Source organism: Lichenostomus cassidix, unplaced genomic scaffold (assembly GCF_008360975.1).
Source record: "Lichenostomus cassidix isolate B80296 unplaced genomic scaffold, HeHo_3.0 HiC_scaffold_40, whole genome shotgun sequence".
Taxonomy (NCBI): Eukaryota; Metazoa; Chordata; class Aves; order Passeriformes; family Meliphagidae; genus Lichenostomus; species Lichenostomus cassidix.
In genome coordinates, this window is record NW_028147459.1 from 1775656 (window position 1) to 1788235 (window position 12580).

Consider the following 12580-nt stretch of genomic DNA (forward strand, 5'->3'; position numbering starts at 1 on the left):
GGAGGGGCTGGGGGCTTCAGGGGGCTCTGGGGGCTATCTGGGAGCGGCAGTGGGGCTGGGGGCTTCGGGGGGGCTCTGGGGGATAATTCCCGGGTGGTATTGCCACAGTTTGGGGGAGCTGAGGAGCTGATTTGGGGGCAGACGTGGATTTTTCAGTGAAAAGGTCACGGCAGCAGGGGTGGTTTTGGGGTCAGGGTGGAGTTTGGGGTTAGGCTGGGGTTTGGGGTGGGGTTTGAGGTCACGGTGGGTTTTGGGGTGAGTTTTGGGGTCGGGGTGGGGTTTGAGGTCGGGGTGAGTTTTGGGTCAGGGTGGATTTTGGAGTCAGGGTTGGGTTTTGGGGTCAGGGTGGGTTTTGGGGTCATGGTGGGTTTTGGGGTCGGGGTGGGTTTTGGGGTCGGGGTGGGTTTTGGGGTCGGGGTGGGTTTTGGGGTGGGGTTTGGGGTCAGGATGAGTTTTGAGGTTGGGATGGGTTTTGGGGTCAGGGTGAGTTTTGGGGTCAGGGTGCATTTTGGGGTGGGGTTTGGGGTCGGGGTGGGCTCAGGACCCCCCTGACCCCTTTCAGGATCCCCTGACCCTTTTCAGGACCCCTTGACCCTATTCAGGACCCCCTGACCCTTTCCAGGCCCCCGCTGACCCTTTTCAGAACCCCCCTAGCCCTTTCCAGGATCCCCTGACCCTTTTCAGCCCCCTTTTGTGTTTGTGTTTTCCTGACCCTTTTCCCGACCCCCCTGACCCTTTTCAAGAACCCCCTGACCCTTTTCAGGGACCCCCTGACCCTTTTCAGGAACCCCCTGACCCTTTTCAAGAACCCCCTGACCCTTTTCAGGACCCCCCTGACCCTTTTTAACCCTTTCCAGAGAAGGATCCGTCGCTGGAGATTCGCTACCGGCACAAGAAGTGGAGGGAGAAGGAGCACGAGGGGTCCAAGGGACAGGAGCTGGAGCAGGGCCGGGCTGCCAAGGTGGCCTTTGGGACCCCAATTTTGGGGTCAGGGGGTCCTGGGGTGGCTTTGGGGTCGGTTCACCACGTGGGAAGGTCTGGGGGGAATCCTGGAGTGGGGATTTGGGGGGCAACAGAGGGCTGGGAACCCCTCAGGGTGGGGTTTGGGTGGGTTTTGGGGTTTCTCAGAGTGTGTTTTAGGGTTTCCCCATGTGGATTTTGGGATTTCCTCTGGGTGCATTTTGGGGTTTCCCCTGGATGGATTTGGGGTTTTGCTCTGGGTGTGTTTTGGGGTTTCTCAGAGTGTGTTTTGGGGTTTTTCGGAGTGTGTTTTGGGGTTTCCCCTAGACGGATTTTGGGGTTTCTCAGAGTGTGTTTTGGGGTTTCCCTGGGTGTGTTTTGGGGTTTCTCGGAGTGTGTTTTGGGGTTTCCCCTGGATGGATTTTGGGGTTTCCCTGGGTGGATTTTGGAGTTTCCCCGTGTGGATTTTGGGATTTCCCCTGGGTGTGTTTTGGGGTTTCTCAGAGTGTGTTTTGGGATTTGCCCTGTGGATTTTGGGGTTTCCCCTGGTTGTGTTTTGGGGTTTAATCTGGGTGTGTTTTGGGATTTCTCTTGGGTGGATTTTGGGATTTCTCTTGGGTGGATTTTGGGGTTTCCGTGGGTGGATTTTGGGATTTCCCCTGGGTGGATTTTAGGATTTCTCCTGGTTGTGTTTTGGGTTTTCCCCTGGATGGGTTTTTGGGTGTCTGTGGCTGGATTTTGGGATTTCCCCTGGTTGTGTTTTGGGATTTCCCCTGGGTGCATTTTGGGGTATCCAGGGGTGCATTTTGGGGTCTCTCACCCCATTTCCCCCCAGATCAAGCGCTCAGCCCACATGTGCGGCGAGTGTGAGGCTGGGATGTCCCTGGATGGATTTTGGGATTTCTCTTGGGTGGATTTTAGGATTTTCTCTGGCTGGATTTTGAGATTTCCCCTGGGTGCATTTTGGGGTATCCAGGGGTGCATTTTGGGGTCTCTCACCCCGTTTCCCCCCAGATCAAGCGCTCAGCCCGCATGTGTGGTGAGTGCGAGGCTGGGGTGTCCCTGGATGGATTTTAGGATTTCCCCTGGGTGGATTTTAGGATTTCTCCTGGTTGTGTTTTGGAGTTTCCCTGGGTGTATTTTGGGATATTTCTTGGGTGGACTTTAAGATTTCCTCTGGGGGTGTTTTGGGATTTCTATTGGGTGCATTTTGGGGTATCCAGGGGTGCATTTTGGGGTATCCCTGGGTGGATTTTGGGATTTCTCACCCCGTTTCCCCGCAGATCAAGCGCTCAGCCCGCATGTGCGGCGAGTGTGAAGCTGGGGTGTCCCGGTTGTGTTTTGGGGTATCCAGGGGTGCATTTTGGGGTTTCCCTGGGTGCATTTTGGGGTCTCTCACCCCATTTCCCCGCAGATCAAGCGCTCAGCCCGCATGTGCGGCGAGTGTGAAGCTGGGGTGTCCCGGTTGTGTTTTGGGGTATCCAGGGGTGCATTTTGGGGTTTCCCTGGGTGCATTTTGGGGTCTCTCACCCCATTTCCCCGCAGATCAAGCGCTCAGCCCGCATGTGCGGCGAGTGCGAAGCCTGCCGGCGCCCCGAGGACTGCGGGCAGTGCGACTTCTGCCGCGACATGAAGAAGTTTGGGGGTCCCAACAAAATCCGCCAGAAGTGTCGCCTGCGGCAGTGCCAGCTGCGGGCGCGGGTGAGCGCGGCCTTGGCGTGTGCTTGGCGTGTGCTTGGCGTGTGCTTGGCGTGTGTTTAGTGTGTGTTCGGTGAGCTATGGGCTTGGCGTGATGTTGGCGTGGCTGGTGTGGTTTTGGGGTGTGACCATAACGTGTTTGAGGGGTCAGTGTGGTCTGGCATGTCCTTGGCATGTCCTGAGCGTGTCTTGCTGTGGTTTTGGCGTGTTCTTCATGTGTGGCCTGTGAGGGTTGGGGGGTTTGGGGGGTTGGGGTGGCTTTAAGTGTCCCTAGTGTGTCCCCAGTGTGGCTTTCTGTCATTGTGTTCCTGTTGTGTCATTTTGTCACCGTTCTGTGTGTTTTTGGCGTCCTGTCCTGTGTCCCTGACGTGTCCCCAAGTGTCCCATGTCGCTGTATCTCCCTGTGCCACCCTGTCCCATGGCCGTGATGTGTCACTCTGTCACCGTCTTGTGTTCTGGTGTCACCCTGTGCTGTGTCCCTGACATGTTCCCAAGTGTCTCATGTCTCTGTATGTCCACATGCCATCCTGTCCTGTGTCCCTGACGTGTCCCCAAGTGTCCCATGTCTCTATATCTCCCTAACGTGTCCCCAAGTGTCCCATGTCTCTGTATCTCCCTGTGCCACCCTGTCCCATGGCCCTGATGTGTCACTCTGTCACCGTCCTGTGTTCTGGTGTCACCCTGTCCTGTGTCCCTAACGTGTCCCCAGGTGTCCCATGTCCCTGTGTCTCCCTGTGCCATCCTGTCCTGTGGCCCTGAGATGTCCCCAAGTGTCCCATGTCCCTGTGTCTCCCTGTGCCATCCTGTCCTGTGGCCCTGAGATGTCCCCAAGTGTCCCATGTCCCTGTATCTCCCTGTGCCACCCTGTTCTGTGGCCCTGATGTGTCCCCAACGTTTTCTGTGTCCCTAATGTGTCCCCAAGGGTCCCACGACCGTGTATCTCCCTGTTCTCTGTCCCTGTGTCACCCTGTTCTGTGCCCCTGATGTGTCCCCAAGTGTCCCATGTCCCTGTACCTCCCTGTGTCACCCCGTCCTGTGGCCCTGACGTGTCCCCAATGTGTTCTGTGTCCCTAATGTGTCCCCAAGTGTCCCATGTCCATGTGTCTCCCTGTTGTCTGTCCCTGTGTCACCCTGTTCTGTGTCCCTGCTGTGTCCCTGACACGTCCCCAAGTGTCCCACGTCCCTTTATCTCCCTGTCCCATGTCCCTGTGTCACCCTGTCTCGTGTACCTGTGTCCCACATTTGCGTGTCACCGCCTTGCCATGTCCCTAACATGTCCTCAAGTGTCCCTTGTCCCTGTGTCACCCTGTCCTGTGCCACTGCTGTATCCCTGACATGTCCCCAAGTGTCCCACGTCCCTGTGTCACCCTGTTCAGTGTCCCTGCTGTGTCCCTGACGTGTCCTCAAGTGTCCCATGTCCCTGTGTCACCCTGTCCTGTGTCCCTGTGTCCCACGTTTGCGTGTCACCGCCTTGCCGTGTCCCTGACATGTCCCCAAGTGTCCCATGTCCCTTTTTCTCCCTGTCCCATGTCCCTGTGTCACCCTGTCCTGTGCCACTGCTGTGTCCCTGACACATCCCCAAGCGTCCCATGTCCCTGTGTCACCCTGTCCTGTGCCCTGGCTGTGTCCCTGACATGTCCCCGAGTGTCCCATGTCCCTGTGTCACCCTGTGTCATGTCCCTGTGTCCCATGTTTGCGTGTCACCGCCTTGCCGTGTCCCTGACATGTCCCCAAGTGTCCCATGTCCCTTTATCTCCCTGTCCTGTGCCCCTGCTGTGTCTCTGACGTGTCCCCAAGTGTCCCATGTCCTTGTGTCACCTTGTCTCGTGTCCCACGTTCACGTGTCACCGCCTTGCCGTGTCTCTGACATGTCCCCATTGATGTCCCCACAGGAATCCTACAAGTACTTCCCCACCTCGGTGAGTCCTGGGGGTCCTTGGGGGGTGGGTTTGGGGGGAGGGGAGATCCCCAGACCCCCCAGATCCCTGTGGGACACCCCAAAATCCCCCCGGGCTGAGGGCTGGGGGTCCCTGGGGGTCCCTGGGGTGGGGTGCTGATGGCCAGGCAGGTGCTGACCCCTCCCCAGATGGTGGGAGGGGGTCCTGGGGGTGCCGTTTGGGGGTCCCTGACAGTGCTGACCCCCCCAGATGGTGAGGGTGCCACGTGGGGGTCCCTGGGGGTCCCTGGGGTGCTGTGGAGGTGTCCCTGAGGGTCCCAAGGTGCCATAGTGGGGTCCTTGAGGGTCCCTGGGGTCCCATGGAGGTGTCTCTGGGTGTCCTGGGGGTGCCGTGAGGAGGTCCCTAGGGGTCCCTGGGGTCCCTGGGTGCCATAGTGGCGTCCCTGAGGGTCCTGTGGGGGTCCCGGGGTGCTACAGTGGGGTCCCTGGGGGTCCTGGGGGTGCCGTGAGGAGGTCCCTGAGGGTCCCTGGGTGCCATAGTGGGGTCCCTGAGGGGTCCCTGGGGTGCCATGGGGGTCCCAGAGGGTCCCAGGGTGCCACAATGGTGTCCCTGGGGTGCCATAGTGGGGTCCCTGGGGGTCCTGGGGTGCCATGGGGGTGTCCCTGAGGGTCCCTGGGGGTCCCTGGGTGCCACAGTGGGGTCCCTGGGGGTCCCTGGGGTGCCATGAGGGTGTTCCTGAGGGTCCCATGGGGGTTCTGGGGTGCCACGATGGGGTCCCTGGGGGTCCCAAGGTGCCACAGTGGTGTCCCTGGGGGTCTCTGGATGCCATGGGGGTGTCTCTGAGGGTCCCTGGGGGTCCCTGGGTGCCATAGTGGGGTCCCTGGGGGTTCTGGGGGTGTCCCTGGGGTGCCACAGTGGTGTCCCTGGGTGCCATAGTGGGGTCCCTGGGGGTCCTGGGGTGCCATGGGAGTGTCCCTGAGGGTCCCTGCGGGTCCCTGGGTGCCACAGTGGGGTCCCTGGGGTCCTGGGGGTGTCCCAGAGGGTCCTGGGGGTGCTGTGAGGAGGTCCCTGGGGGTTCTATGGGGGTCCCTGGGGGTGTCCCTGAGGGTCCTATGGGGGTCCCTGGGTGCCACAGTGGGGTCCCTGGGGGTCCTGGGGGTCCCTGGGGTGCCATGAGGGTGTCCCTGTGGGTCCCTGTGGGTCCTGGGGGTGTCCCTGAGGGTCCCATGGGGGTCCCAAAGTGCCACAATGGGGTCCCTGGGTGTCCCAGGGTGCCATGGTGGGGTTCCTGAGGGTCCCTGGGGGTGTCCCTGGGGGTCCCGGGGTGCCACAATGGGGTCCCGGGGGGTTCCTGGGGGTCCTGGGGTTGTCCCTGGGGGTCCTGGGCATGTCCCTGAGGGTCCCATGGGGGTCCCAAAGTGCCACAATGGGGTCCCTGGGGGTCCCAGGGTGCCATAGTGGGGTTCCTGAGGGTCCCGGGGTGCCACAATGGTGTCCCTGGGGGTCCCGGGGGTGTCCCTGGGGGTCCCTGGCGGTGCTGACCCCCTCCCCAGCTGGCTCGGGGGCGCGAGGGGGAGCTGGAGCTGCTGAAGGCGCAGTTGGGGTCGGGACCCCCCGAGAGCCTCTCGGACGAGGAGCTGCCCCTCGAGCCCAGGCTCTACCAGGAGCTCTGCGCCGGCGCCTTCGACGAGCACGGCCTGGTGAGACCCCAAAAACTGCCCTGGGACCCCAAAAAGTGACCATGGGACCCCAAAAACTGACCCCGGGACCTCAAACTGCCCCTAAAACCGACCCTGGGACCCCAAAAACTGCCCTGGGACCCCCAAAAACTGACCTCAGGAGCTCAAACTGCCCCAAAAACTGACCCTGGGACCCCAAAAACTGACCCTGGGACCCCAGAAACTGACCCAAAAACTGCCCTGGGACTCCAAAAACTGACCCTGGGACCCCAAAACTGACCCCAGAACCTCAAACTGCCCCAAAAACTGACCCCAGGACCCCAAAAACTGACCTTGGAACCCCAAAAACTGACCCTGGGACCCCAAAAAACTGACCTGGGACCCCAAAAACTGACCCTGGGACCCCAAACTACTCTAAAAACTGCCCCCGGGACTCCAAACTACCCCCCAAAACTGCCATTGGGACCCCAGAAACTGACCCCAAGACCTCAAACTGAGCCCAAAACTGACCCTGGGACCCCAAAAACTGACCGCAGGATTCCAAACGGAACAAAAACTGACCCCGGGACCTCAAAAACTGACCCTGGGACCCCAAGCTTCCCCTAAAACTGACCCCGGGACCCCAAAAACTGCCCTGGGACCCCAAAAACTGACCCTGGGACCCCAAAAACTGCCCTGGGACCTCAAACTGCCCCTAAAACTGACCCTTGGACTCCAAACTGACCCAAAAACTGACCCCAGGACCCCAAAAACTGACCCAGAAACTGACCCTGGGACCCAGAAAACTGACCTCAGGTCCTCAAAACTGCCCCTAAAACTGACCCCAGGCCCCCAGAAACTACCCCTGGGACCCCCAAAACTGACCCTGGGACCCTAAAACTGCCCCCAAAACTGACCCTGGGACCTCAAAAACTGACCCCAGGACCCCAAAAACTGCCCTGGGACCCCAAAAACTGACCCTGGGACCCCCAAAAACTGACCCCGGGACCTCAAACTGCCCCTAAAACTGACCCCGGGACCCCAAACTGACCCAAAAACTGACCTGGGACCCCCTAAAATTGACCCCAGGGCCACCAAACTGCCCCCAGGACCCCAAAACCACCCCAAAAACTGACCCCAGGACCACCAAACTGCCCCTGGGACCCCAAAACCACCCCCAGGCACCCCAGATACCCATCCCAGGTGCCCCAAATACCCCCAGGCACCCCAAATGCCCCCCAGGCACCCCAAATGCCCCCAGGCACCCCAAATTGGTGTTTGGGGACATCCAGGCCCACGGGAACAGATTTGGGGTTTTTGGGAGCAGATTTGGGGTTTTTTGGGAACAAATTTGAGGTTTTTTGGGAGCAATTTGAGGGTTTTGGGAGCAGATTTGAGGTTTTTTTGAGCAGATTTGAGATTTTTGGGAAGAAATTTGGGGTTTTTTGGGAGCAGATTTGAGGTTTTTTGGGAGCAAATTTTAAAGAGGGTTTTGCCTGTCAAGGTGAGTTCTGGGTGTGTCACGGGGTGTCCCCAAATGTCCCCAACTGTCCCCATGTGGGCTGTGTCTGGGAATGTGTCCCCAAGTGCCCTGAAATGTCCTCAAATGTCACTATGACGCTACGAGGCGCGTCAGGCTGCGTGTCCTGGCATGTCCCCAACACGTCCCCACGTGTCCCTGCGTGTCCCCAACATGTCCCCACACGTCCCCAACATGTCCCTGCATGTCCCCAACATGTCCCCACGTGTCCCTGCGTGTCCCCAACATGTCCCCACGTGTCCCCAACATGTCCCTGCATGTCCCCAACATGTCCCCACGTGTCCCTGCGTGTCCCCAACATGTCCCCACATGTCCCCATGTGGGCCATGTCTGGGGACGTGTCCCCAAACGTCCCCAAATGTCCCCCTGACGCTACGAGGCGTGTCAGGCTGTGTGTCCCCAGCATGTCCCCAACATGTCCCCAACACATCCCCACATGTCCCCACATGTCCCAAACATGTCCCCAACACATCCCCACATGTCCCAATGTGTCCCCACACATCCCCAACATGTCCTCATCATGTCCCAATGTGTCCCAACATGTCCCCATCGTGTCCCCAACATGTCCCCACATGTCCCCAACGTGTCCCAACGTGTCCCCACATGTCCCCACATGTCCCCAACACATCCCCATCATGTCCCCAACATGTCCCCGCGCGTCCCCACATGTCCCCACACATCCCCACATGTCCCCATGTGTCCCCAATACATCCCCACATGTCCCCAACACGTCCCCACATGTCCCCGCGTGTCCCCACAAGTCCACATCATGTCCCCACACGTCCCCAACGTGTCCCCAAATGTCCCTGCGTGTCCCCAACGTGTTCCCAGATGTCCCCACGTGTCCCAACATGCCCCCGTGTCCCCACACGTCCCCAACACATCCCCACGTGTCCCCAACGTGTCCCCACCGTGTCCCCGCAGCCGTGGCTCAGTGACGCCGAGGACGCTCCCTTCCTGGACCCCGTGCTGCGCAAACGCGCCGTGAAGGTCAAACACGTCAAACGCCGCGAGAAGAAATCCGACAAGAAGGTGGGGAGTGCTGGGAGATACTGGGAGGGTACTGGGAGATACTGGGAGGGCACTGGGAGTTACTGGGAGGGCACTGGGAGCTACTGGGAGGGCACTGGGAGTTACTGGGAGGGCACTGGGGGTTACTGGGAGAGCACTGGGACATACTGGGAGGGCACTGGGAGATACTGGGAGGGTACTGGGAGCTACTGGGAGATACTGGGGGTTACTGGGAGGGCACTGGGAGTTACTGGGAGTTACTGGGAGGGCACTGGGAGATACTGGGAGGGTACTGGGAGCTACTGGGAGTTACTGGGAGGGTACTGGGAGTTACTGGGAGAGCACTGGGAGATACTGGGAGTTACTGGGAGGGTACTGGGAGTTACTGGGAGTTACTGGGAGGGCACTGGGAGATACTGGGAGGGTACTGGGAGCTACTGGGAGTTACTGGGAGGGTACTGGGAGTTACTGGGAGAGCACTGGGAGATACTGGGAGTTACTGGGAGGGTACTGGGAGTTACTGGGAGGGCACTGGGAGTTACTGGGAGGGCACTGGGAGATACTGGGAGTTACTGGGAGGGCACTGGGAGTTACTGAAGGTTACTGGGAGGGCACTGGGAGCTACTGGAGGTTACTAGGAGCTACTGGGAGGGCACTGGGGGTTACTGGGAGTTACTGGGAGGGCACTGGGAGTTACTGAGGGTTACTGGGAGGGCACTGGGAGCTATTGGAGGTTACTGGGAGCTACTGGGAGAGCACTGGGAGCTACTGGGGCCTACTGGGAAGCTCCCAGGGTTGCTGGGAGGTCACTGGGAGTTACTGGGAGGTCACTGGGAGCTACTGGGGGTTACTGGGAAGGCCATCTGGAGCTGCTGGGGCTTACTGGGAGGCTCCCAAGGTTGGTGGGAGGTCACTGGGAGTTACTGGGAGGGCACTGGGAGATAATGAGGGTTACTGGGAAGGCAGTGGGAGCTACTGGGGGTTACTGGAAGGTTGTCTGGAGCTGCTGGTGGGTGCTAGGAGATACTGGGAGTTACTGGGAGGGCACTGGGAGCTGCTGGGAGTTACTGGGAGGCTCCCAGGGCTGCTGGGAGGTCACTGGGACCTACTGGGAGTTACTGGGAGGGCACTGGGTGGCTCCTGGTGCTAACTGGGTTCTAACTGGTGGTTCCTGGGAGGTTACTGGTGCTAACTGGTGGTTACTGGTGCAGAAGGAGGAGCGCTACAAGCGGCACTGGGAGGTCACTGGGAGGTTCCAGGCACTAACTGGTTGTTACTGGTGGTCACTGGTGCAGAAGGAGGAGCGCTACAAGCGGCACTGGGAGGGCTCTGGGAGGTTACTGGTGCTAACTGGCGCTAACTGGTGTTTACTGGTGCAGAAGGAGGAGCGCTACAAGCGGCACTGGGAGGTCACTGGGAGGTTACTGGTGCTAACTGGTGTTTACTGGTGCAGAAGGAGGAGCGCTACAAGCGGCACCGGCAGCGGGCGTGGCACTGGGTGGTTACTGGGAGGTTACTGGTGCTAACTGGTTGTCACTGGTGCAGAAGGAGGAGCGCTACAAGCGGCACTGGGAGGGCTCTGGGAGGTCACTGGGAGGTTACTGGTGCTAACTGGCGCTAACTGGTGTTTACTGGTGCAGAAGGAAGAGCGCTACAAGCGGCACCGGCAGCGGGCGCGGCACCGCGAGCGCCGAGGCCATCCGGAACGTTCCGACGCGCGCGACCCCGCGGGGCTGGGCCAGTGCCTGGGCCCCGGCTGCACCCGGCCTGCTCGCCCTCCCTCCAAGTACTGCAGCGAGGCCTGCGGCATCAAGCTGGCTGCCAAGTGAGTACCGACCAGTATAAACCAGTACAAACCAGTATAAACCAGTATAAACCAGTATAGAGTGGTACAGACGGGTATAGATCAGTATAGGTTAGTAATGATTGCTGTGGATCGACACAAACCAGTATGGACCAGTACAGAATGGTAGAGATGGGTATAGAGTGGTGTAAACCAGTACAGACCAGTACAAACCAGTATAAACCAGTATAAACCAGTGTAAACCAGTACAGAGTGGTATGGAGCGGTACAGATGGGTATAGATCAGTATAGATTAGTAATGATTTCCACAGATCGACACAAACCAGTATGGACCAGTACAGAATGGGACAGGTGGGTATGGAGTGGTGTAAACCAGTACAGACCAGTATAAACCAGTACAAACCAGTATAAACCAGTATAAACCAGTATAGAGTGGTACAGACGGGTATAGATCAGTACAGGTTAGTAATGATTGCTGTGGATCAACACAAACCAGTATAGAGCAGTACAGAATGGGACAGATGGGTATGGAGTGGTGTAAACCAGTACAGACCAGTATAAACCAGTATAAACCAGTACAGAGTGGTATGGAGCGGTACAGATGGGTATAGATCAGTACAGGTTAGTAATGATTGCTGTGGATCGACACAAACCAGTGTAGACCAGTACAGAATGGGACAGGTGGGTATGGAGTGGTGTAAACCAGTACAGACCAGTATAAACCAGTACAGACCAGTATAAACCAGTATAAACCAGTATAGAGTGGTACAGACGGGTGTAGATCAGTATAGGTTAGTAATGATTGCTGTGGATTGACACAAACCAGTATAGAGCAGTACAGAATGGTACAGATGGGTATGGAGTGGTGTAAACCAGTACAGACCAGTATAAACCAGTATAAATCAGTGTAAGCTGGTATAAACCAGTATAAATCAGTGTAAACTGGTATAAACCAGTATAGAGCAGTAGAAATCAGTACAGATTAATAATGACTTGTATTGAGTGACACAAACCAGTATAGAGCAGTGCAGAATGGTGCAGATGGGTAGGGAGTGGTGTAAACCAGTACAGACCAGTATAAACCAGTACAAACCAGTACAGACCAGTATAAACCAGTACAGAGTGGTATGGAGCGGTACAGACAGGTATAGATCAGTATAGGTTAGTAATGAGTTCTGTGGATTGACACAAACCAGTATAGACCAGTACAGAATGGTACAGATGGGTGTAGAGTGGTGTAAACCAGTACAGACCAGTGTAAACCAGTATAGAGTGGTACAGATGAGCACAGAGCAGTAGAAATCAGTACAGATTGGTAGCGGTTTGTATGGACTGACACAAACCAGTATAGACCAGTACAGAATGGTACAGATGGGTATAGATGTATAAACCAGCATAACTCAATATAAAGCACTATAAACCAGTACAGACCAGTACAGACCAGTACAGACTGATACAGATGGGTATAGACATACAAACCAGCATAAATCAATATAAACCACCATAAACCAGTATAGACCAGTATAGAACAGTATAAAGTGCTGCAGATGGATATAGACTGATACAAACCAGTATAAACCAGTATAATTCAGTGTAAACTGGTATAAACCAGTATAGATAAGTGATGAGTTCCATGGGCTGACACAAACCAGTATAGACCAGTACAGGGCAGAGCCCCTGCCGGTCCCAGGGTGGATCCCAATCTCTGTCCCCCTTACCCCATTTCCCAAAATCCCGGGTGGATTTAGGGGATCCAACCTCAGTGGGTCCCAGGAATCCCCAAATCCTTTTTAACCCTTTTTCCCCCAATTCCCAGCCGGATCTACGAGATCCTGCCGCAGCGCATCCAGCAGTGGATCCCAGGGATCCTAGGATTCCTCAAATCCCTTTTAACCCTTTTTTCCCCCGATTCCCAGCTGGATCTACAAGATCCTGTCACAGCAGATCCAGCAGTGGATCCCAGGGATCCTAGGATTCCTCAAATCCCTTTTAACCATTTTTCCCCCCAATT

The 12580-nt window shown here is 57.2% G+C and overlaps 1 protein-coding gene and 2 long non-coding RNA genes across 3 annotated transcripts in view; 1 reads left to right on the top strand and 2 right to left on the bottom strand.

The window, feature by feature from the left end:
- CXXC1 (CXXC finger protein 1) overlaps positions 1–12580 on the top strand; it is an 82908-nt gene that overhangs the window by 60665 nt on the left and 9663 nt on the right. The window contains exons 4-9 of the mRNA XM_085046375.1: positions 858–961; positions 2506–2661; positions 4551–4577; positions 6110–6256; positions 8679–8786; positions 10406–10590. Coding sequence (XP_084902501.1) covers positions 858–961; positions 2506–2661; positions 4551–4577; positions 6110–6256; positions 8679–8786; positions 10406–10590 — 727 coding nt within the window. The remainder of the gene's footprint in view (positions 1–857; positions 962–2505; positions 2662–4550; positions 4578–6109; positions 6257–8678; positions 8787–10405; positions 10591–12580) is intronic.
- On the bottom strand, positions 6829–7260 carry LOC146422499 (uncharacterized). Its single transcript, XR_014848180.1, has 3 exons — positions 7216–7260; positions 7140–7173; positions 6829–6917 (listed from the first exon to the last, which is right to left on the bottom strand). It is a non-coding gene; the product is annotated as an uncharacterized LOC146422499 (long non-coding RNA).
- On the bottom strand, positions 10115–10386 carry LOC146422500 (uncharacterized). Its single transcript, XR_014848184.1, has 2 exons — positions 10272–10386; positions 10115–10189 (listed from the first exon to the last, which is right to left on the bottom strand). It is a non-coding gene; the product is annotated as an uncharacterized LOC146422500 (long non-coding RNA).